This window comes from Glycine max, chromosome 19 (genome assembly GCF_000004515.6).
Source record: "Glycine max cultivar Williams 82 chromosome 19, Glycine_max_v4.0, whole genome shotgun sequence".
In the NCBI taxonomy this organism is placed as follows: domain Eukaryota; kingdom Viridiplantae; phylum Streptophyta; class Magnoliopsida; order Fabales; family Fabaceae; genus Glycine; species Glycine max.
In genome coordinates this window covers 45,650,902-45,675,230 of record NC_038255.2, presented here as the reverse complement: position 1 = coordinate 45,675,230, position 24,329 = coordinate 45,650,902, and the positions used below count along the sequence as shown (strand labels likewise).

The window sequence follows — 24,329 nt, the reverse complement described above, 5'->3', positions numbered from 1 at the left end:
TAATACTAAAAAATTAGAGAAAAATACATCAAATCTTGTTATATACTATCAATTTAGTTTTTCACAACAACCCAAATATTTCAAGAAAGATGTAACGGATCAATTTTATTATTGATTAAGAATAAAATAGTATATAGCCGTAAATACTAATTTAAAAATTGACTGCGATTAAAACTCAGAGTTGGTGTGCTAATACTTAATTGACTACCCCTGTAAAAATTTCTTATTGGAAGCCTGTTTCGAAATGAATCTCCCTTTATTTTGTTAACCAGTTGTTTGCTTTTCAAGGATGGGAGATTGATCATCCACGCTAAACTTGTGCATGTGCTTTAGCTTCTTTCTCAAAAACGAATCCAAAGTTTTGTATGTTATAAACAAGTACAAATGTACCAAAAACCTCAACAGTAGTTCAATTTTTCCTGCTACAATAACTTTTGTTGATTGAGCATTTTTTGATGAAAAATTCTTCTGTACCGTTTCATAGTACAAAGGCCATTTTGCATTACACAATTGTTTTCCAATCTTTCTACATGATAAACCTCACTTTTTATGTAGGGACAGAAGGAAAAACTTGCACAGAATAAGATAACAAACAGACCTCAGATTGATTTGGAACTGCTAATTGCATTTCTGGATTGCTCAAATTTTAGAGATTCCCCCTACCCTGAAAAATATGGGTAAAATTTGAATTATAAGTTGTTTCGAACACAAAAATTAGTCCAAATACTTACAAAAATGAGTAAAAGGTAATCATAACTAAGTACAACCAGTGAATCAAAGAAATAACAAAGTATAACCAATGAACAATCAATCTTTACACTTACTGGAAAGCTACGGATGACCAGAAACAGAAACATTTCACACAAATTCCAAGCCAAACTGTAGATTCTATGCCTTCAAGGGATGTAAGAATGATTACTAATTAACCATTAATTGTATTTCTTAATACTTGTGCAAAAATCCCTTAAACCTCATATTCTAAAACGGAGTATAAAAATAATGATTGACTCAATTGATAGTAATTTGGGATTGATATGGAATAAATTTTGAAGAAAAAAAAATAGATAAAGTACCATACTAGTACAGTATTTCCGTTTGCACATCCCTGGATTGGTGGCGGCCCAATTGGTCGTTTTTGTTTGTTTGTTCAAACAATTTTCATCTTTTTTCTCTGACGCGTGGAAAACAGAAGCACGCATGCTTCTTTTGGGAGAGAGAAAGTAGGAAATAGCAGAGTTTAGACTCGGTGTATGCTAAGTAAAATCGATTGGCGATGGAGTTGAAAGAGATTCAGAGACTCGAAGGCCCCACCGATAGGGTTTGGAGCTTGGATTGAAACCCGGCCACCGGTCACGCCGGTATCCCACTCGTCTTCGCTTCTTGCAGCGGCGACAAAACCGTCCGAATCTGGGAGCAGAATCTCTCCTCTGGCCTCTGGGCCTGCCAGGTCAATTTCCATCATCTATTTGAGTTTATAGTATTTCATAATTGAAGAAACTTGTATTGATGATAGTTTACTTTGAATTTGATTATGTAAATGAAATGTAGGCGGTTTTTGGATGAAACGCACACTCGAACTGTTCGATCTTGTGCTTGGTCACCGTCGGGTAAGCTATTGGCCACTGCAAGCTTCGATGCCATCACTGCCATTTGGGAAAATGTTGGTGGTGATTTTGAGTGCGTTTCTACTTTGGAGGTAGGTTACTGCTAAATACATGTACTCATTACCAAACCTGGAAGAAAATTAATAATCTCTATGTCATGTCCCATTGCTTGCTTGCTTGCTGTTGTCTCACATTTCCCCAGTCACCTTAAACTCAACTATGTATTGGAATATCAAATTTCGATACAGGATCCTTTGATGTCATTTAATATTCTGATTTAACTGCACTTCAAGTCATTGTTGGTTTGGAATAGATTGAAGTGCCATTGTTGGTTTCTTTCAATTATAATGAAATCAATTGCATAGGTTTGGGTTAATAATCTATTATTTACTACAACACTTCTGAAAAATGAGGGATAGATCATTTAATTTTGAATGCATATTTAATTATTAATCCTTTCCTTTCCAGATATTATAAAATTATTTCTTTTCTTATTGGAATTTCAGGAGACATCTTTGCACTCTTACAGGTTATCATGATCGAACAATATTCTCAGTTCATTGGTCAAGGTAAAATGTAATTTGCATCTCACTTGGCATTTATGTAAACAGAAACCTGCTTGCTATTTGGTTATCACAATTTCATATGTATGTATGTCTTTGAGAAATCAAGTGTCATCATTTTTATCTATGCCTATTCCTGTTGTTAAGAATGTCAAATTAAGTAAGATTATAAATTTATAATGGAATAAATGTGAGCTATTGTGTTATCGAGTAAATCAACCAACATCCATATTTGGGATGTGTGCTGATTTATTCATATATTGTGGGTGGATTACACTCTTTCAATCTTTGAGTCACAGATGTTTTAAAATATTTAAATGTTGTTTTCTGATTTTAAAAGCATTCTGCAGATTCAGTCATTAGTTCATTGCTTCTTTCTTTTTTTCCTTTTACGTTTATTGAAAGCAAGATGAAGATAATGACTCATGCACTTCGCGATTGTCACCATGATATCAGATGTGAGATGTATCGTATCTAATTTAATTTTTTATATATAAATCTGATATTTCTGTATCCTTCACTGTGCTGGTATGACAGAGAAGGCATCTTTGCCAGTGGAGCCACAGATGATGCTATACGGCTTTTGTGGATGACAATGAAAGTCAGGTATGGAAATTGTTTATTACTGCAATTATCCACTAGCAAAAGCAGTTCAAATGCCACCTTATGGCCATTCCAAATGTAGTATGTGGGCTTATTGACAAATAGATAAATTCTCTTGTCAGGATGTAGTTTGTAATTACTAAAAAATCAGGCTATTTTTGATTGGTACTAGTTGTTCATTAATTGAATTTTATAGAAATAGAAACTACAGCTGAGAATGTTAAGTGAATATATTCATATGCCAAACTCAGAAAAGTGTAGGCCAAAAACTGTGTTCTCCTGCTGGAGAAATAAAAATTCTCTCTCTCTTTTTCACACACAGACAAACACCCTCACACACATATAATACAATATGATTTTCAGCCCAATAATTAGCTAAACTGCTATATATACATTTATCTTACAGTTGGGTAGCCTAATTAAGGGGGAACTACAGTTACTAAGTTACAGCTGCTGGGTATCCTAATTAAGAGAATAACAGTTACTAAGTTGTGGATGCACAATAAATTGCATAGGCTTCACTTGCTTTAAACTTAAAATGCCCAGCTAACCTATGCTGTGAATTTGCTGGTTTTAATGACCAGAAAATTTGCTCATCAACTCCGTTGACGTCATAGGCTGCTGGTCCCTCACCCTAAGTCCCTCTTTTTTCCTTTTGAGTTTTGAGTACTGGTGGGGAGAACAAGTGTCATTATTTAGCATGGCATGTAACTTTCACTCTAGGGATGCCAGTGGGAGCATATAGATATTTTATCCTTGTATGCCAGTGTGTCTATTACTAGTTTCCTTTTCCGTTGTAAAATCAATCACTTTAAATCACAGACACTGTGATTCTATAATTCTATTGGCTATTTGTGCATATCAATAACCTGGAATTTCTTAATCTTTTTGTACTTGATAACAAGGACAAGAGTAGCAAAAGATTTGACAAACCAATGCCAGATGTTTCTTTATTTACAACTGAAGTGCAGAGAACACTCAGTCAAACAGTTATAACATTAACTGTATTTGCAACTTTATTTATTTGCATCGAGTTTCTATTTGAACTATGTTTTATTTTGAAGAAATGAGCCTAATATTCTTCTATATTTGCATTACTGTTCGAGTATACTGACGAGCTGGAGAATCTGGTTTCGAATTTTTCTTAATATAAGAATCACCCTTCTCAGTTTCTCCGTGTATTTTTCGACTTGCATCAGATCCTTTTGTTTAGGTGCTCTTCTCGGTGTCTGAAAACGTGCGGATGTTTTGAACCTCTACATTAGTGCAGTTGTTATTAAGGGATAAATCCTTATATTGAAATCCAAGTCCCTGAAAAATTCAAACTACTATAAGATTGTATGATTTTGTTGTAAAATAATGACCAAAATTGAACAAAAATATTTTTTAAATAATTGACTTTGTATCTTCGTAGATTTAGATGCATGTCACTATGTAGAAAAAAGAGGTTAAAATTGTGAAAATTTTATTGCTTGCTTATAACATAGGTTGGTGGTCCTCTCTACAAGTTGCTGCTGAAGAAGGAGAAGGCCCGTGGCATGAATATAAATTCTGTGCAGTGGAGCCTTGGGGTAAGATTCTCAGAAACTACTTTAATGGAATCACGTTGATAATGAAATGAGTATCTCTTTCCACAAACATCAAGTGGGTGGAATGGTGGATTTCACTGCTAAATTAGATAATGCTCTCTTAGCTGATTTTGTCTGAGACTGAATAATGACCTCATAAAGTTCATTCTGATAACTTATACATGATAAAAAAAAATTGTGATTAGTTGGCATTTTATTACTAGTGATGTGTTTAACTGACAAGCATTGGCAGACTTTGCATCATGAATGACAAAATAAATTTTCATTAGTATTATAAGAATCACAAAATTTGAAGTCTGCTACTTACAGCTTAATAGCTTACAAAAACTTAAGGCCCTTTTGATTTGAGAAAATGTTTCCTGTTTTCACTTTTAATTAGGAATAATACTTTGTTTTCATTTCGTTTTATGTTTTTAAAGATTTGTATAGGAAACAGAAAAAGTAACTTTTTATTGTTTTCACTGTTTCTTATACTTATCTTTGAAATCAAGAATCAAAGTACAAACCAGAAAGCAATTTTGTAATTAAAAGTTAACAGAAAATAAAAACAATATTTTCCTAAATCAAACAACCCCTTACATATTTCGAGAATGGTGACCTATATCAGCATTGTTTTCTGCTTCCTGTGTCTTTCTCTGCAATTTGTAACAGTCTTATTTACTAAATAGGAGAAGCCGGTACTAGCCTCTGCAAGCGATGATGGGACGATCAAGGTGTGGGAGTTGATATCATACTAGTTTTCCACATTTGCTGTATGAGTAGCAGATATTTATAATGGCGGAGCCTAATAGAAGTGCTAGGTGTGCAGGCATCCTCATAGTTATTTTTCTCTTTTTAGTTATATTTACTAAAAATTTACAACAGATATTGAATATTATATTTTTTAGGTGAGTCAGGAGTGTGACTGTAAATTGTAATTACTGTCACAAGTCACAACTAAACTTTTCATTTTTGCTCAGGAATGGCTCATAAATTACTTACCCTAGGGTGAACTAGTATCGTAAGTATGCTTTGCTTCAGTAAGTTGTAGTGGTAGAATGATAAGGAAAGATATATTACTCACTAATCGCTGTGTGGCAACTTGCTGTCAGAACGGATTAGAACAGGTAATCGAATCGAGCTACCCCGTGCCCACATTGGTCGCATAGCTAGTTCTCTACAAGAATCAGTGAATGATAATGACTCTTTCTCTAAATTTTGCTAGCAGTAGATATTGCATTTTCACTAGTATACCCCCGGCAAGCCATTTGTAGAGGTCAATATATATGCACAGGGAGGACTAGTCTATAAGAGATGAGCATAATAAATTATAATATCGAGATCTATCTAGTTATATGTACATTAAGGTTTAAACGCAAATGATTCCTTCGCTTTTTGACAAATAAATATTAATCTTGATAACTACTCTACTAGAAAATTTGACAACTGACTCTACAATTTGAAGTAAAGTATTGATGAATCTTTGATTAAACAAATGTACTCAGATCATATATTCTATTTTCGTGAATAAAATTTCTTTTGTCCAAATGGGTTCTTTTAAATAGTTGGCATTTGTTACAATATAAGTATGCTGGAGTTAGAATTGGATACTTACCACAAAATACGATGCATCTTTTAATCCGAATTATACGTAACTGTCTTTTCCCTGAAACAACACTACGAGAATTATTTGTCAAAGACTAGCCGAAAGTTATTTACATTATACATGTGGCCTTCTTAAGCAATGGAAGCTTCAATTTAGACATTTTATACCGAGCGAGAGACCGTTTGGGAAATTGCTTGAACTAATTGACTCTTTTTTTCTCTAAAGACAAAGACAAAAGTCACACAACACAAGTGCTGAAACTGAAAGCATAATCAGTGAATAAAAAATATAAGAACTTCATAGTTCACAAATTTTAGCTTCGAAAGTGTTAGTTAAACTTTTCAAAAACATCTTAAAAATCCATGACGAAAATGAAATTCTCAATCCGTGATGAATAATATGGTTGTCGATTGACCGTTAAAGTGAATGGAATTACAGAAAATGAGAAAAAAATTCTAACACCTGTTCTCTATTCTTAGTCCAGCAGAATTGGCTCTTGTACACTCTTGAACCAAAGCCTCTCGTGCAGTGGAGATTCTGCTTGGAACTAAAGTAGCATCAAATGCAGTGCAATCTATCCAATCCTTCAATAGCTCCTCCTGACCCCATATATCAGGAATCCATACCCTCCCAGCCACTTCAACTCTATGCCTATTCAGCCTCTCGCGTCCACTATCTTCTTCTTCTTCTTCTTCTTTTGCTGCTGCAACATCTGAAGTCTCTTCTTCTTGTAATGCCATATTCTCCTCGTTGCAACAAAGAAGGGTCGTTTCTGAAGCTGCAGATGGGTTTTGTGTAGTAACAACATCCTTATCTTTATCTCTAATATCTTCATCATATTCATGCTTGTTAAGGTTGCTCTCTTCTTGTTGTAGTTCCATGTTGTTGTTGAAGATGATATCTTTAGAAGGATGGGGACTGTTTAGGTCCAATGGCTGATGATGAGAAGGAATCTGGCGGTCATCAGATTCAGAAGAAGAGGATTGGTGAGCCATGAATGAATGAGGTGTTGTTGTTTGTTATCTTTACATGGAGAGAGAGAGAGAGTATTTGTTTGTGTGTGCTGTAATCCTTGATGTTGTGTAGAGGAGATTTGAAAATGGGGTTTGTTTGTGTGGGGAATAAAGCAAAGGGAAGTGGGTGGAAATTTAGTTTACACGTCGCCCACAAGACCACAAGAGTTTCTTTTCTATTGTAAGTGACAAACGTACGTGTCTTGTTTCAGATGAGATTCTATTTGTGTGGCTTATTATTCCCACTCCCCTGCCAAAACCGAACGAAAAGAAAAAATAAAAAAGAAGAAAGAAAGACCGATCTCTACTAACAAATCGTTCCACTTAATAAAATTAAGTTTAAATTTCTTAAATAAGTTATTGGATTAAGTCCAATGGATGAAAGAAATATGATTAAGAAAAAAAGAATTTATTAATGATAATCAGTTAAATTTTTCGATCAACATTCATACATTAATTTTTAATAAAATCAATAAATACTTTACATTTATAATCAACATGATCACTTAAAAAAAAAAAGAAAGAGACTGGGATTGGAGGGGGAGGGAGGGCCTGGGGGATTCCTTGGATTGATTTTTGGAGGATTGTGACGTTGATTTGCAATGCATACCCAATTGTGTGATTCTTGGCTTTAAACCAATGAGGTTGCATTATTTGATTTGATTTTTTAAATTTCAGCTCCTTTTCTCTTTACAACGTATTATTATTTTTTTCATCATTTTTCAATCCAACAAATACTTTTGTGACGTGTTTTGATGAGATAGATGCTCTTGAGATGCCAGAAAAGATATGTGTTTTTTTTCCCTTAGGAGAATATTATTGTGAGGTCTTGATAACACAAACAATATTTAGTTTATTATTGAGTTTAAAAATGGTTATGCTATAGAAGAAAATAAAACAAATTATTAAACACTAAATACAAGTCTAAAAAATTATTAGTTAAATAAATTAGAAAAATATCTTTTATCCCACCACAAACCGCGTTAAAAAAATTTACTACTACTATTTTTTGTTATGTGAAGGGAAAATCAAGATTACTATTGAATACGTACGAATTTAGACGAAATTTAAGACTAATAAATCAAGATTTTATTTTATTTTTATGGGGAGGGGAAATAAAGATCATTATCATATTGTAATCCATTGCAAAATCTGTCAGATTTCATATTAAACATTTTTATACTGAGCATCATTATTGAAAAAAAGTTACACAAAGTCTTTGATGGTTTTAGAATAGATTAAGGTGAAAGAAAGAGAGATAAACAGGAAAAAATAGATATGATAAATAATGTAATCAAAATAAAATAAAAGGTAAATGGATATATATTTATAATAACCCATTTTTTTTCTCCAACTTCCATTCTCTCCCTCAACCTCCTATGTTATAATTTCTTTTCCTTTTCTCTTTAAGGGTTTGTTCATTTGAGTTGAAAGAGAGTGAAAAAAAATTGAACAATATAATAATATAAGACTCACACTTTTATATTTTACTTTAATTTAATTTTTTTCTTAATTCATTTTTTTCATATATTTGTATACATTAACTGCCAAATAACTGATAAAATAAAAGCCTTTTTTAGTACGGTAATAAAAGGCTTTATTGTACTTTCAGCTACTTATACCGCGTTATTCTATTTTTATTATCTAACATGCATCAAACTCGTCCTACATCTCAATTATGAAATTGGAAATGTAGGTACATGTGTATTTTCATTAGTGTATTTATTATATATAGGACAGGGTATGAATATAATATAAAAAAAAAAACTTTAACGTACACCTTGTGGATAAGTGTATGAGAAAAAAGAAATTAAAAAGGTGCAAAGTGAAAAATGTAATAAGTGATAAACAAGAAAGGAAGAAATAGATAAAATGAAAAATGTGGCAAACAAAGAGAAAAAGTGTATGTAAAATTAGCAAAGCAATTCAACCCGTCTTATCTTAAGCATGATGAGAAATGGTAAAGTTGGGATAGAAATTAGTTGATAGTATAAAATTTTATACTAACAATACATAAAAATTAAATATGCAAGTGTATGTAAAATTAGCAAAGAAAGAAAAAAAAATGCAAGTATATGTAAAATTAGCAAAGCAAATCAACCCATCCCTCATTTCAACTTGCTTTCAGCCTGTCTTAAGCATGATGAGAAATCTGAAAAGCAAGTTGAGATAGAAATTAGTTGATAGCATAAAATTTTATACTAATAATACATAAAAAATAAATATATATTTATAAATTTATTCAAGAGTCTAATTTTTTTCATATTCTTAAAATAAATTAATTTATGTTCTTAAAATAAATTAATTTATATCGTCAATTAATTAAAAATTATCATTTTAAGATAGTCACTATAAAATTTAATAAATTTATGATTTGTCATAAATTATAATTAAATAACAGTATAAAAATATTTCATCTTAGCACATATACTATTTACATTTAGTCCAATAATTGGTGTAATTTCATGTGATATTACCATGTCATATATTGTAGTGATTTTAGCTTTAGGATCAGATTGTGTAAACAACTTAATTAAATTTCCAAAAAAAAAACAACTTAATTAAACAATTATTGGAGGAGTATTTAACATATACGCCATTTATAAGTTTTTTTTTATATATATAATCCAAGATGAAATAGGTTAAACTATTTTCATATTGCATGTAAGTTGGTTTCATATGTTATCTTGCATAGTTAAATAAGTTAAAAGTAGTTTAGAAACATAAAGTTTAATGTTTATGCAAAACAATTTTATAGTGTTATTTAAATATAAATTATCGTTTGAATTATTTTAAAATAATTATTTTAAAAATTAATAAATTTATCAGATATAATAAATTATAATTAAATGGATGTATAAAACTTTTATACAGTATAATTTTTTCTCCGAAACATATCAAAGCTATTTTTGAAACCTCTTTGAAGCACTTGCACAAATACTTATCTCATAAGATAAGTTTAATAAAGTGCAAAAAAATACTTTTATAAATAGACTCTTAATGAATTCGGGGTTGCTGTTTTAACTATCAGAAAACGATATGAAGGTTGCTAGCTTATGGACAAAACTAGGATCCTTTCAGTCCTCCATGAACCTCACTCACCCTTCTGACACTCATACACCACAGCACGCCATGCACATCCCCTAAGCTAAGTTTTCTCTACACTATTGTCGGAATCACTATTCATTTGAGCAAATTTCTCGTACCTAGTTTAGTACTTATTTTAGGAGGTACAACATTAATGCTCCGAAACCTAGACTGACAAGAGGATCAACATATCAAGTTCCTCTGCCACTCAGTTTTTTTTTTTCTCTTTCTTTTTTGGTTAATTGTCACTCAGTTGATTCGGAATGAGGCTTCGATACGAAGTGTGGACCTTCCTTATCCTCCCAATCACATGGGTGTGTTTTTGTTATGCCCCTAGATATGCGTTTACACTAAGTGTGTATTTGGAGTAGTTGTATTTACAAAATTGATTTTCAAGGAAATTGATTTTAATTAAAATTAATTTTAAAATAAAATAATTTATATTTAAAATTTAATAATATAAATTTTTAGTCATTGAATTTTTTTTTATAAATTATTTCAACTCAAAATTAGTTTTAGATCCATTATCAATTCCTTAATACGAAATTAAGTATTTGAATATTTATCTAAAATCATTAATTGTATTTCAACATAATTTTAAGTAATTAAACGTGAAAGTGTTCGGCCGACGTGATTATAGAATGCAGCCTATTTTTTTTTTCAGAGAACCTTATTTTTTTATTGACACCTTGGATTACAGATTTTTAATCACTCAGTGGATTAAATTACAAATATTTTATTTGTATCATCCTTACAAAGTGTTTCATCAAACATTTTTATCCTAAATTTTAATTCTATTTTGACAGTTAAACAACGACGAGGTGACATTAATATTATTATTTTATTTATCTAATAACAAATATCTTTTTGCGGTTCAAAATAAAGTGTTAAATGCTTCTCAAAATTTGAAAAACATTCCATGTATTTGCTCCATTTTAATACTAAAAAAAATATAAGAATTTTTTTTAAAAAAAAGATAAAAATATATCATTACTCTATGAACAAAAAAAATGAAATTTTTTACGGCAAAGACCCACAAGAATAAGATAAAAAGTCCGGAGATAATTTCACCTGACATGTAAGAATGTTTGAACATTCTTGGTTTTATATTAGTTATGTTGACAGGAAACATCAAACCCGTGACCTTCCCCTCCTTGCTTTCTCTCTTAATCATTCAATCCACCTTATATTTCCTGTATCAAGAAACAATCATGTACACGATTTTTAATTTACTTTAATTTAAAACCCGTGGTTGACTTGGTTTGCCGTTGACATAATCTTGATTTCATGGTAACACTAACAAGCCAAATATCTATAACAAGCACTGACCATTACTGATATATTATTCTCTGTACAAAAATACAAGCTAATAAACTTATTAAAACATGCCAACAAGCCTCAACTCAGAAAACAACGGTTTTGGAAAGTACTTCGCTTTCATGAACAACTGTATGCACAATGCGAACCTAAAAATGAAAAAAGGGGCAAAACGTGATCTAATACCTAGACTGATGAGATTTGTATCCCTAAAAATTGCTTGGTAAAGAGATGCAAGGAGGGATTAAGGAGTTGGGGAAAAGAGTATTAAACTCTTGGATAACGTGAGCGCCCCTTCTTCTTTAAGAATTCAGGGATCTCAACAAAGCTACCATCAGTGAAAGTAGAAGATCGCCGATTGATACCAACGGTATCTCCTTGTGTGAGTTGACTGGCCTGCATACAAAAAGCAAGATCATGGGCATTGCATCAGAGAGAGGAGGGACTGGGACTAGGGACGGCTGATTGGCACACAACGGGAAGAGGGGGTAGTAAGTCATACCTGCATAGGTCTCCCTTCACTTTCCTCTTGACGCTTGAATCCAGTTGCGATTAATGTTATGCTTACCTATATGAAACCAAATTACATGACAAAGTTAAAAAATGATAGGACATAGTATAAAATTAACATTAAAGCACAAATCTTAAAAAAGAGAATCAATGTTTTAAGTTCAAAAATCAGATAAGAGGGAGTTTAACTTAAAATTTTATTTCATCCTCTGAAGTCTTAAATGAACAATAGGATGCTCAAAATTAACTTTCGGTGACATTGAAAGTTGTAAAAGAAAGGACAAATGTCTCTAGGAAGCTCATTCGTAGTGTTTCACCACTACCAGTAGGTTTGTTTACATTAAAATAGACTAAAATGTAGCACATTACATCTCTCAAGAGAGGAAGGTGTAGTCTTAAAAATTATGTTTGAATTATGGAATTTTAGGTATAGAAGGAGGAAGAGAGATAAAAAATAATGAAATACTAATTGATATTAACTGAAATGTATTACAGTGTATTGATGTATTTGATATGCTCATAAAACCTAGAATACTAACCCCCCTTATGTATACTAATCATAATCCTAATTCCTAAATAATTAAGAAAACAAATTATAACAAGGAAAAAAGGTGACTAATCCTAAGAGAGAATGAGAAAATGAGGAAACTAAGAAGAAAATTTTTAAGATATGATCAATCATTTTTAGACATTTTCATATTTGAAGGGAAAAGAAGTGTAATTTATAAGAAAAAAAACTATAAAGTAAGATTGAAGTGGTTTGCATAGCTTAACTTACTTGCCCACTGAGTGATGGATCTATTACTGCCCCAAATATTAAATTAGCAGTGGGGTCCACAAGGTCATATATAACTTCTGCTGCAACATTTACCTGTAAATGGTAATATTAAAAGCCATAGCATACAAAGGACTATAATAAATAGAATGAGTATGATGAGTTTAATAGATTGCAGATAGTTAAATAGGTAGGTATTCAGAATCCAGAACTGAAGGCTAGTTTATTTTATTTCTTTGTTCACAGAATGGATGCCAAAGTATGCCTGAAAGAATCACTTCTTTGCTTCAAAAACCAAGCTTATAAATAGCTTGCCAGAAAAGTATGACTAAAGAGTTATAGTGACCGGATTACTAGATTGAAGCAGAAGTCTTTTACAAATATTTTTATAAGCCTCAAAATTTTTACCCTTGACTAAATATCATGTCCATGGAAAACTGATACAATTCACAATCATCTCAATCATGTAAGGAAGTGTTACGATGGAATTCAGCACATGGCTTTAAGGTTCAATTATTCAAAAAAAAAAATCCTAACTTCATTCAATACATGTTGCTCCTAGCAATTTCCTAGTCATTATATGACCCAGATTCCAAAGGAAAAGGGAAGGATTGTTTTTCAAAATAAAAAGGAGAAAGAAAGAAAGAAAGAAGGAGGAGAAAACATCATGTACGTATACAGATGAAACAAATATCTAGCAAAGTTAACATTAGTAAAAGGGACAGAGGGATAGCTAGCTACCTCAAACAAGGTCAAATCACTTCCACCAGTTATGTTCCATACAATTCCAGTAGCCCTTTCTATACCAATATCCAGTAAAGGTGACTGGATAGCATTTAATGCAGCATCCCTTGCCCTTGTTTTCCCTTCAATACAAAAAAGAAGCCAGAAGATAAATTTCAAATTTTCAAGAATATATGCTGCAACTATGTGGGTCAGAATATCCTCATCAATTCTGACCCTCCTCTTTCCCCATAAAAAAAGTGTATGCCAATAAGAGGATAATATATTTATATTTTAATAATTAATCAGCTAACTGAGAGTAGAGTAAAGGGGTAAACTATTATTGTTGAGGATCATTAAAGTACGTTCAACATCGAAGTGTGTGCTTCTCAAGAATTTTAAAGTGTGGCACGACCTTTGAGAAATAAATTTCTAATCTTCAAATTGCCTTTTTTAGGATTTGCAATATAAAAGAATACTTTCAATTTTCAAGGCAATGCTATGCCTCTAAAACAACTTTGGTCAAATAATCATTCCCTTATAGTTATAGACATGCGCTTCTTGTGGTAAGGTAATATTTACAATTGTCACTCTGCATATAACTAATATAGCAGGGCTCCTACAACAGTAATATTTTGACTAACTGTAGTTCTGCCCTTGGCTGGGGTAGCTCGGCTATGGTTCCAATCCAGACTCCATTTTAGACTGCTGTGGAACCACTGCAATGGGCAATCCAGTATTTTGTAATTTAGTACCTCTGGTACTCTTTTTTTTTTTTGAACAGCCAAAAGTATCATATATTAGATATTAAATAAGGATAGTACCAGAGGTACTACAGAGATACAAAAAGAAAGCCATAGGCTGAGGATATAAAGCAAAACTACACAAGCTTCCCCAACTAGAGACCTTACAAAAAACCACCCATCCTTCCCAGACTAGGAGAAGGCAAAGGACATAGAAGATGACCATTGATTAAACGGAATGGCAAAGTCCTTTTCCCACCCCCTCAACCAAGACCAGGTAAGATAAATTGCATCATCCACCAATTTAGAAATGGCAAACTGATGATTTTTAAAAATCATGGCGTTCCTATAGTTCCAAATAGAAACTGTGGCTGCTACCCACCAAACCTTCCACTTCCTATTAATAGCTTGCGAAGCAGCCAAAGAGAGGTGCTGAGTGAAGTGATCCACAGGCCTACAGTGCATGACTCTAGCTTCGTTGACCCAAAAAAAAAAATATATATTATCTATTTTTGCTGAGCAAAAAAAAAAATATATTTACAATTGTCACTCTGCATATAAGGTTCAAGTATCACAATACCCTCTAGAGATATTATATAATTTTCAGTTAGCAAACCAGAGGTTTAAAAGCAATCCATTGCCATATATTAAATTTGAGTACTCACTCTAGAACAAGAGGACTTTTAAGACCTACACTTTTTCTTAGTAAGCCATACGAGAGATGACTTTTCTTACATCAAGTATCTCACTTTTTTAATATTTTGTATTCCTTTGAAATACTTTTTTTTAAAATTTAGTTATTCCTAATTTGAATTTGAATTTTGACAAATCATTCAAAATTAATAGACAATGAGATTATGTGTATTGATTCGTTTGATTGTTTGGTATATTGATGAGTATTACGTTGGCCACCATGGGCCTAACACAACCAACCTTTACACATATATATTGACGAGTATCGAATTATTGATTCAAATAATTTATTTTCATAATCTCATTAATTTCAAAAGTCTTATCTCTTTAATTTATTCCTATCTATTAAAATAGAATTCTCATTATTGACAGTCAAGACATCTATTATACTTTTTCTTTCTTAAGATACCTGATTTCAACATTGTTTAACATTTAACAATAGTGATATTTTTATCTCCTTATGTTTATATTTGTGTATATTCATATTTCAAAATTTACTTAATTTAGAAATAATCATACAATGTATGGAAAATTTGCTAGTTATTTAGGTCAAATAGAAGATCAGGATTCAGGACTAGTAATGCATCTCCATCTGCAGTTCCCATACATACCAGTTGCAGTTCCTATCCCCATAAGTGAAGACCCTGCATTGGCCATTATAGCTCGAACATCAGCAAAGTCTACGTTCACCAATCCTGGTATCTGCAATCAATTACAAAATTAATGAGCATATATGATTCTACAGACAGACACCATCAACTTTAAACCATGGGAAACATATAATCAGGACATCTTATTAGTGGGATGGCAAGATTATGTTTTGCCAACATGCATCCAAAATTGATAATAAAAAATCATATGAATTCTAGCAAATAAACTAACGATAAGAGATAACTTTGAACCAACATATCAAACAACTTAGTGAATCAGGTAGGGACTACTGAATTGTCAAAACATATACAAGGTTTCCTTTTCATTCTTTCTTTCCTTTTTACTCCTTTAACAATCAAGATTTGATAGAGATAAAAAAAGAACAAAGCAAAGGCAGGAAGGTATTTGTTCATGTTCAAAGATCTTCATGATTCCCATACCGTAATAATATCAGATATACCACGAACACCTTGTCTAAGAATATCATCAGCCAGATTGAATGCTTCAGTTACAGGGGTAGATTGAGAAACTGCAGTCAGCAGTTTGTCATTTGGAATAACTATCAGTGTATCAACATTATCTCTTAAGGCTGCAATTCCTTCTTGTGCTTGAACTGCCCTTCTTCGCCCTTCAAATGAAAAAGGGGTTGTGACAATACCAACAGTCAGTATACCCATTGACTTTGTGATACCGGCAATAACTGGAGCTCCTCCAGTGCCAGTTCCTCCACCCATTCCAGCCTGCACAAATGAGTTCTAATTTTTCAAGTTTGTTGAAATATAGCGATTATGAAAAGTTTAGTAGAACTGAAAGTGTGCCTACTCCCAATTTTGAAAATTTGACATATTTGAGGATTTCAAAGATCATGAATTGCTGGGTCCTTATTTCTAATAGGCATCAATTAATAAGCAAAATTCAAAACAATAAATACTAGAATTTTATATATGTCCTGATAAATTTCCTCCTAAAATTTATATAGATATATTGCATACAAGTTATTTTCCATTGTAGATGTTTCAATTTTCTTAACATTATTTAATCTAATAAGCTATATATTGAACTTCAACGTCAAATAATAACATATTTGCAATACCATTTCCCTTTGTGTTATTATTATATTATTATATATCTTCACTGATAGTAAAATTCCAAATAAAATAAGTTATCTTTTATGAGAAATCTCACTTGAAACACTATAAATCTGTCAGACTTATAATGAAGTATTGGTAGTTACCTAAGTGAAAGCAATGCCTATCACGGTATTTGAAATTCTTAACTGCTTACTTAAAAACAAATCCACAATTTTTATAATTCAAAGTGGCATCCTAGGAAAATGATATACTTGTAGAAATTTTCAGACCTGTTGATACTCCAAACTGTATCAGGTGATTTTGTATTGGTAATTGGTTGTACAAACCTCTGTTTCATCCCCTATTAATGTTCCCCTTCCTCAAAAGAACAACCAGTCCAACAGCATTTAAGAGCATACATAGAAAATGAATGTGATAAAGAGCCCTTAGTTATAGATTTTAAAATTTTGGAGAAATGTAAAAATCCAAAAGAGTGGTTCACAAAACAATATGCATCAAGTTAAGAAGGTCAAATAACTCAGATCATGCACTTGAATACCACCATAACAAATGTCAAAGGAAGCATGGAAGCACATGGAATAAAAATTAAAGCTACACAACAGTGTAACCCCTCAGATGTAGTTCCTTGATAATCTCTTCGCAGAATATTGTGGCCTATCCCTCCTAGCTCAACATATTACCCTATCCTTTCTTTCTCTATGAAAACATACATTACCACATCCTACTTTAAGTTATGATTTTACAAACATATATATTGGTATCACAATAGAGCATATATTATAATTTATAAGTTACAAACCATGTCAACTAGTGTGATGCTAACAAGTGCACTAAAAATAAAACTCAATAATGCAAAATTGTAATGCAATCAGCATAAGCTATAACTAAAGAAAAGTGGTCAGTTGAACATACTGTAACAAAGACCATATCAGCTCCATAAACTGCCTCCTGTATTGATTCCTTGCTTTCCTTGGCAGCATTCATGCCAATCTCAGGATTACCACCAGCTCCAAGTCCTCGTGTAAGCTCCTGACCGATTTGTAACCGGTTGGGAGGAATGACTGGCGACATCCTCATGGCTTGAACATCAGTGTTAACAATCCAGAACTCCACACCATTCATGGAGCTCTCTATCATGCGGTTGACTGCATTTGACCCGCCTCCACCCACACCAATGACTTTGATCTTTGCTTCACTGTAGTTACTCGGAGCCGTTGTGGCTTCCAAACTTTCAGCGACGTTTCCACCTGATACATCCTTTCTAGGTCTAGGGCTGTTCAGTGCACTCCCTCCTTCTCCTCTGAGCATTGAAACCTCAGGGTGCAGATCCAGAAAAGGATCCTTGCGACTGATGCTGTGGGAATTCGCGGAACACTTCACTGGAAACGAACCACACTTCCGATTGCTGCCAAACACGGTCTTGCTCTCTTGAATTCTCAAGAAGCACGATCTGATACCGTGATTCTCAGAAATTGTTCTGCCTCCAACAACAGCCAGCACCCCCGCCGAATTTCTAACATTCGAGGGAGTATAACAGGTCGCCATTTACACACTATCGAAATTCGTAGCTTATGATAAATACGCACAAAAATTAACAGAAACAAATTCAATTCGTGAAGGTTGCAATTCGCTCAGAATTGCTTCTTCCTATACCTGTGATTGGAAAATAAATAAAACAAATAATGGCCGAAACATTAGGGCAAGTGAGAAATAATTAAGGAAGTGTACTATGGTAGAGTGTAGGTACATAACAGAGTAATAGTAGAAGAGAATGAAAAGGGAGAAACGGCAAATGAAATAGTTAATAAAAAGCACGAAGATTGAGAACGGTGTTGAAGAGGAAATGCGTGAGAATATTAGGGAGATGAGGGGAAGAGAGACCTGAGAAAATTGAAGGGGTTTTGTGAGCAAGCGAGAGTAGTAGCATTTGAGTGGTGAAAAGGAAGAGTGCAAGGAGGAAGGTTTTTGTTTCGGTGCGAAGAGCGTGCTTAGGGTTTATGAGATTAGCTTGGAAACAGGGTGTTCTTCGTCCCATTCCATCAACCAATCAGACAAATTTTACTTCAATAAATTATTTTCATGATGGATTTAAGTTGGGTTAATTTCATCTAATGTCATAAATTCTTTCGCTACTTTTCTCTCATTATTTTTCGTACTAACATTTTTTATATAAAACTACTAATAAATTAATGAAAAAAATAATAATTTTATAAAATCAATCTTATATTTATAAATTTTATTATATATTATAAGAGTTTTACATCTAGATGAGCTGGTTTACTATCCAATTCAAAAATAATTCCTCAATCATTACTAACATGTCACGTTAACAATTTCAGATAAAAATTTAATGACACATTAATGATAAATTAAAAATTGTTAAATTTTAAGAATATGAGAGACTAAATTGCATGTTTGGTTTGCGGTTATTAAATTTGGAGGGTGCATTTCAATGTAGATATAACCAAAAGTTCTGGTTATTTTGCAAAAATACTTTTGTTTCAAAAATAATTTTTTAACCTAATTTCTCTAAATTGCAGTTAATTTCTGTGAGGGATCAAAATTATGTTTCCGGAAATAGACACACCACACGCATGCAATACATTCGGATATGATAACTTCACCCGCCGTGGTCTAACAGCGTTATGATTAGGCCACATAAGCACCTAGAACATAGGTTTCTTCGGGAACGTTCTACGAGCAGCATAGCCACGTTGTGGCGGCCACGCGCCAAACCTGAAAAAGAGGAAATGCTGTAATATCCCAAAACAACGGGACAGAGATAGCTCTTCTTCGATGGCTTCCAAGGCGATGAGCGTGGCAGCAGAGAAGATAGGGACGGCGGCGCGGCGCCAAGCCGTGTCGCTAACGGACGCCGCCGCCTCCAGAATACGGCAGCTACTACAGCAGCGTCAGAGGGCCTTCTTGAAGCTGGGAGTCAAGACTCGCGGCTGTAACGGCTTATCCTACACCCTCAATTACGCAGGTCTGTCACTCTTTCCTATCTTCAATTCTCACAATATCGTATTTTGGAACAAATTCTCTCAAATAACCTAGCTGAATTGATTATGAATTTTTCGTTTTGGAATCCCTGCGGTATAATCGTAGGAATAAGGTTGATTCTAAATGATTTAGCTTCGGCTCGTTGGATTACCCTTCTTATGTATTCGGTTAATGAATTCACTATTCCATGTACATAATCTTTTTATTTTCGAGGAATCTTGCATCGGTGCTTGTGAATGACCGATTTTTCTCAATTTTTGTGATTTGCTCCTATGACGAAAGTCTTTGATATCGTATCTTATCACAATCTGAAACTAGATGATTAGGTTATTGAAAGCATGGTTCTCTTTTTGCTATTTGAATATTTAGAATTTGGTTTTCATATTTCTTCGGATGTTTATGTCTTTGGTTTTATATGCATACAATAGCGTGAAAATGCTCAATTCATTTTTATTTTTTTTGCTGAAATAAGTACTATGGATGATTGAAACGAGGAAGTAAAATTGGAAGTAACATTTGAGATTGTGAAATGAGTCATAACTTGAAGTTTGCCTATGAGCAAATGGCCCAAGTAATAAGGCCATTAATCCACTGGATGCAGTCTGCCACGTGTATCATTCTGCACCATGGAGCTCTATTAAAACATTTTCTACTCTTCTTTTATTTCACTTCCAATTTCCAAAATATTGTTGACTTGTGTCTTGTGAAACTTGGATTCCATTGTGTTACTCTTACTTAAGTTAGCTATGACCATATATCATTAGTCAAAAGCATGGATTGAGGTATGTCAAATACTAAGGTAAATAGGCACACCTCAAAATTGACCTTTGGTGCTAATCTATTCTCATATAAAAATTTCATGTCCCAAATATGAGTAATATTGATTAGAGTTTGATCCTGTTGGGAATATACTATTTTTGTGTACTGATTATTCCTTTCAATTGCGGTGAGCTGGAGATGGATGCGTGATTGCATTATGATTTATGACTTTTTGATCTTAGATTCCTGTTGCTTTGACAGATGAAAAAGGGAAGTTTGATGAGTTGGTTGAGGATAAGGGTGTTATGATACTGATTGATCCAAAGGCCCTTATGCATGTCATTGGAACTAAAATGGATTTTGTAGATGACAAACTAAGGTAAATGTTTTCTTTAACACCTTTTCTTCATGTTCGACTTTTATTTTTCTTTTCTTTTGCTATTTTTGTTTATTGTATTGTGTTTTGGGAATGGGATGATAAATCTCTCTATAAGCAGTAATCATATATTGGTTTGGATTTGGGATGCAGATATCTTAAGATTATTGTTTAAATCTGCTCCATCTACACCATAATTAGTTGTTAATTGCCTTCCCTCATAAATCTTTATATCTTACTCCTATCCTGTTGGTTGCTTTTTTGGATGGAGAGATTCATCCTCTCAGGAATTATATAGTTTCCATTGGAGTAGTCTGAAATTGGAAAATATTTATATTATTTGAGCGATGTCTGATTTTGAGGTTAACTTAGAATACTAAACACTCAATTATTATAATCATTAGTGAATTTGTCCTTCCTCTTAATATTGCCACTGGTATCAATATGATACTGTAGTTTTTGCTACCTCTCCCACCCTTCCACACTGGTATTACCTCCAATATGTTTATGCTCGGCTTTATTAAATATTTAATAATCCATGCATTTGTTATTCTTGTGAACTGAATCTGTTGTGCCAATATTCTGGCTGTAACACTGAGAATATTTTAATAATCTCATTCAAAGTTGATATTAAGGAGTTCTGTCTATTCTGGCTGTTAAAATTGAACTCATTATGACATAATAGCACACGAACGAAACTAGATCAAAAGTTTGAGCTTGTTATTTGGTTTCTTCTAATTGAATACTTTCAGGTGTATTTGTGTTCTAATTATCTATTTTAGAAGAACATGGAACTACAAACTATGTGTCCAAGTAGGTAAATTTGAAATCTTATTTCTTTGTACTGATACTTGTGGTTTGCATAATAATGTTTCATTGTTTTGCAAATGATGTAATTCAATAATCAAAATAATCATACTTCCAAAGACATATAGTATCATTTTTAGGGGAATTTAGTTTATACAAGATATTCATCTTGGTAATAAGATGCCGTGACACTGATGCTTTGGTAATTAACTATATTTTGTTATTCTTTACGAGACCCACACAATTATTCTAGAAACAGAATATTAAAACTAGTAGAGCGTGTGTGCTATAACAGTTAACAGAATTTAATGCTTTCTAATTTGTTTTTGCTCCTTTTCTTTAGACAACCATGCTGGCCTGCGACTAAATATAACGAATAAGACTGAGGATTTCACCCCTGTTAATTAATTGAGATTACCTCAAGAAATCTGCACCTTAAAGGATTATTAGTTAATCCACTGAATTCTTAATACAAGAAAACAGTTAAGAGCACAATCAACTCATGCAATGTGTAAAATACAGGGCTTATGACGTGTAGAAGTCTGTTCATTTCATGATTGAGATACTTCAAATCAATAATTAGCAAAGTTATTGAATAGAGACACATAAAATTAATCGTGCAGGAACTGTGACTCAAAAACAAATATATTCAAAGCTTGTGACAGATTAAACACATGTTGCATCTTATGAAATCTTCCCATTACAAAACTTTCTCCTCATACAGAACCAGCCCATTAAAGAGTTTAAAACACATGCAAATATGTTCTTACTGCACACATAACATACACATCCAGCATTAGCAAGTTTCAACTAAGTATACATGCGTTCAATTAAAATCTCAATTAACTCATTCAATCTGCTAGGAGCCTACTTTCTTGTACCAACACCTGAAATTCCCATAGCCAGTGGCTATTCTGTCTCCTTCATTTAGCAAGTATTTTGTAATCCTTACTTCTCTATCTCATTTTGTAGCTTTATTCCTCTAAGAGGGACATGCAAGAGAATTTCTTACTCAAGCTTCTTCACTTTGATAAAATTCTCTTCATCAGAATGTTAGCATCTTTGTGGCTTCAATTTAGGAACTGCATATTTGGGCATTGATCTGCTTGTGACAGAAACTATTTACCGCCTCCTTCGCCCCGACTCTGCATTAATTTGTGCTTTTGCATTAGTCAATTATTTTCTTTTCCAAATCCCGAATATCTTGCCAGTATGAGTATATGCATTATTAAAAGAAGCTTTTGATGAAATGTGGTGTGAATTTGTGTTGCATGTTATGCTTAGCTCCGGGGATGATTAGTGATTTTTCTATCTCAAATGCATGTAGACAAAATGTCTGCATCAATGAAGGAAGATATTGATGAAATGGCATGAAAATTACTTTACAGTTATTTTGCTGTGCTCGTTTCTGTTACTTGGTTAGTTGGTTCATCTGTTTACTTTCTTTCTTTCTTTTCCTAATGTGAACTACTTGCTTTGTTTTCAGTGCTCTTATTTTAACTCCTACACTTTTTGCTTCTCCTGTCAGATCGGAATTTATTTTCGTCAATCCAAATTCCAAAGGTCAGTGTGGTTGTGGTGAATCTTTCATGACAACAGGAAGTAGTGGATCTTCTAAGCCATGAAATAGTTAAAATTGCTATCCAAGCCGTGGATCCTCACGTAATGAAGTCGTCCTTTCATGATTTAATTGATAAATAGACATACAAGTACAACTAATGGATTTCTATTATTCTGCCTGCGAGAACAAGGGAAACGAAAACTTTGGTGCTCAGAACAAAAGGATACTGAGGACTGACATGGTCTCGATATACAGAGTTCTCTGAAGCTGATGGTAATAGGCTTATTTCAACAATTTTTATTGTCATTTGTTTTGATGATTCTTATTTCTAATATAAAATTCTTTGTATCATGAGAATTGTAGTTTGTAGGTTTACAATATCATTGAAATAATTTTCGTTAAGTTGAAGAAATTTCTCTTAAAATTCTTTGGTCAACTTGAAGATTACGGTTTCACTAAATTATTACCAATGATCATTTCTGTTTGAGTAACATAGTCTTTAGCATTGTGTTTTTGATATATAGTCTTAGCATTGTTGGGAGGAAATATGTGCGCACGTCTAACCCTAGGACCGAGGGAAGGTAGCTACAAGCATGAAGTTCTTGTGTTTCGCATTTAAAGGAATGATGACCTGCCAATAATGGCACAAGATGCTTTATCCTTTATGTAATGAAGAATATTACTAATGGCTAAAATATTTCCTACATGTTTCTCGGCCAAGATGCTTTTTGATAGTAGTATTGTTTTACAGGGTTGTTGACAAGTATTTGTTTTTACCAAATTTTTGGCCAGAGAAATAAAATATGGCGTGATTAGAGTAAAATGATTTAAAAAATGAATAAAGAAAATAACTTGGATTGAGCTTTGGTCTTTTGCAATTCTAAATATAGTTCATTTCTGATAGTTGAATGTGGTATAGATGACTAGGCGTTAGTCAAATAATTAAATATGTAAATATTTAATTTTATAAAAATAAGAGATGTTTTAATTGTCAATAATAAATATTTTATTTAAAGAATATTAAAATTTAAAAATATTATATAATGAAGAAATTAAAGATGTAGTTTTTAATATCGAGAAAAAATAACGAAAATAAACTATTTGAAGTAAGATATATAATCTATATGTTTATTAGTTTGATATAATTTATGAAAATAAGTTGTATTGTTCTATTTGATATAATGTGGATATTCAAATTTTAAAATTCATTTGGAATTTAAATTGAGATTAATTATATTTAATTATCAATATTTAAAAAATATAATATAAATAAAAA

At 32.6% G+C, this 24,329-nt stretch overlaps 3 protein-coding genes and 1 pseudogene across 16 annotated transcripts; 2 read left to right on the top strand and 2 right to left on the bottom strand.

Annotated features, from left to right (window-relative positions):
* Positions 1–506: 506 nt before the first annotated feature.
* On the bottom strand, positions 507–7,144 carry LOC100793911 (protein BIC1). Of its 8 annotated transcripts, none has more exons than XR_005889945.1 (4): positions 6,407–7,142; positions 5,954–6,015; positions 5,423–5,515; positions 3,634–4,081 (listed from the first exon to the last, which is right to left on the bottom strand). XR_005889945.1 is itself a non-coding variant. In XM_041012663.1 (3 exons), the coding sequence occupies exons 1-2, from the start codon at positions 6,937–6,939 to the stop codon at positions 5,974–5,976; spliced, it is 564 nt and encodes a 187-aa protein (XP_040868597.1). In that variant the 5' UTR covers positions 6,940–7,134; the 3' UTR covers positions 507–664; positions 5,954–5,973. The 8 variants fall into 8 exon arrangements, 6 of the variants coding, with proteins under 6 accessions (XP_040868597.1, XP_040868593.1, XP_040868592.1 ...); XR_005889946.1 differs by having other exon boundaries at positions 3,635–4,081; positions 5,954–6,004; positions 6,407–7,133; XM_041012663.1 differs by lacking the exons at positions 3,634–4,081; positions 5,423–5,515 and adding an exon at positions 507–664 and having other exon boundaries at positions 5,954–6,004; positions 6,407–7,134.
* Positions 1,058–5,317, top strand: LOC121174125 (probable cytosolic iron-sulfur protein assembly protein CIAO1 homolog; annotated as a pseudogene).
* A 4,213-nt stretch (positions 7,145–11,357) lies between the features above and the next one.
* On the bottom strand, positions 11,358–18,607 carry LOC100793382 (cell division protein FtsZ homolog 2-1, chloroplastic). Of its 2 annotated transcripts, XM_003554386.5 has the most exons (8): positions 18,429–18,607; positions 17,460–18,200; positions 15,897–16,196; positions 15,417–15,507; positions 13,388–13,512; positions 12,650–12,742; positions 11,864–11,929; positions 11,358–11,757 (listed from the first exon to the last, which is right to left on the bottom strand). In XM_003554386.5, exons 2-8 carry the CDS (start codon positions 18,090–18,092, stop codon positions 11,629–11,631), a joined length of 1,437 nt encoding a protein of 478 aa, XP_003554434.1. In that variant the 5' UTR covers positions 18,093–18,200; positions 18,429–18,607; the 3' UTR covers positions 11,358–11,628. The 2 variants fall into 2 exon arrangements, with proteins under 2 accessions (XP_003554434.1, XP_040868591.1); XM_041012657.1 differs by having other exon boundaries at positions 17,460–18,593.
* A 552-nt stretch (positions 18,608–19,159) lies between these two features.
* On the top strand, positions 19,160–23,759 carry LOC100792861 (iron-sulfur assembly protein IscA-like 1, mitochondrial). Of its 6 annotated transcripts, XR_005889944.1 has the most exons (6): positions 19,201–19,533; positions 20,571–20,688; positions 21,438–21,498; positions 22,820–22,910; positions 23,021–23,326; positions 23,578–23,759. XR_005889944.1 is itself a non-coding variant. In XM_041012656.1 (4 exons), exons 1-4 carry the CDS (start codon positions 19,344–19,346, stop codon positions 23,083–23,085), a joined length of 438 nt encoding a protein of 145 aa, XP_040868590.1. In that variant the 5' UTR covers positions 19,201–19,343; the 3' UTR covers positions 23,086–23,759. The 6 variants fall into 6 exon arrangements, 3 of the variants coding, with proteins under 3 accessions (XP_003554433.1, XP_040868590.1, XP_040868589.1); XR_005889942.1 differs by lacking the exons at positions 21,438–21,498; positions 22,820–22,910 and having other exon boundaries at positions 22,979–23,326; XM_041012656.1 differs by lacking the exon at positions 22,820–22,910 and having other exon boundaries at positions 21,438–21,502; positions 23,021–23,759.
* Positions 23,760–24,329: the final 570 nt, after the last annotated feature.

Bases quoted from the DNA above. Each gene is read 5' to 3' on its own strand.
- LOC100793382 (XM_003554386.5), bottom strand. From the start codon at position 18,092: ATGGCGACCTGTTATACTCCCTCGAATGTTAGAAATTCGGCGGGGGTG. The intron at 16,197-17,459 runs GTATGTTCAACT...TCATTTGTGCAG, and splicing joins CTGATATGGTCTTTGTTACA to GCTGGAATGGGTGGAGGAAC. The intron at 11,930-12,649 runs GTAAGTTAAGCT...GGTTTCATATAG, and splicing joins ATCCATCACTCAGTGGGCAA to GTAAGCATAACATTAATCGC.
- LOC100792861 (XM_041012655.1), top strand. From the start codon at position 19,344: ATGGCTTCCAAGGCGATGAGCGTGGCAGCAGAGAAGATAGGGACGGCG. The intron at 19,534-20,570 runs GTCTGTCACTCT...TTGCTTTGACAG, and splicing joins CTACACCCTCAATTACGCAG to ATGAAAAAGGGAAGTTTGAT. The intron at 20,689-22,978 runs GTAAATGTTTTC...CTTTGTTTTCAG, and splicing joins TTTGTAGATGACAAACTAAG to TGCTCTTATTTTAACTCCTA.
- LOC100793911 (XM_041012658.1), bottom strand. From the start codon at position 6,939: ATGGCTCACCAATCCTCTTCTTCTGAATCTGATGACCGCCAGATTCCT. The intron at 6,016-6,406 runs GTGTTAGAATTT...TAATTCTCGTAG, and splicing joins GGACTAAGAATAGAGAACAG to TGTTGTTTCAGGGAAAAGAC. The intron at 4,082-5,953 runs GTAAGTATCCAA...TGAATTTTTCAG, and splicing joins AAGATGCATCGTATTTTGTG to GGACTTGGATTTCAATATAA.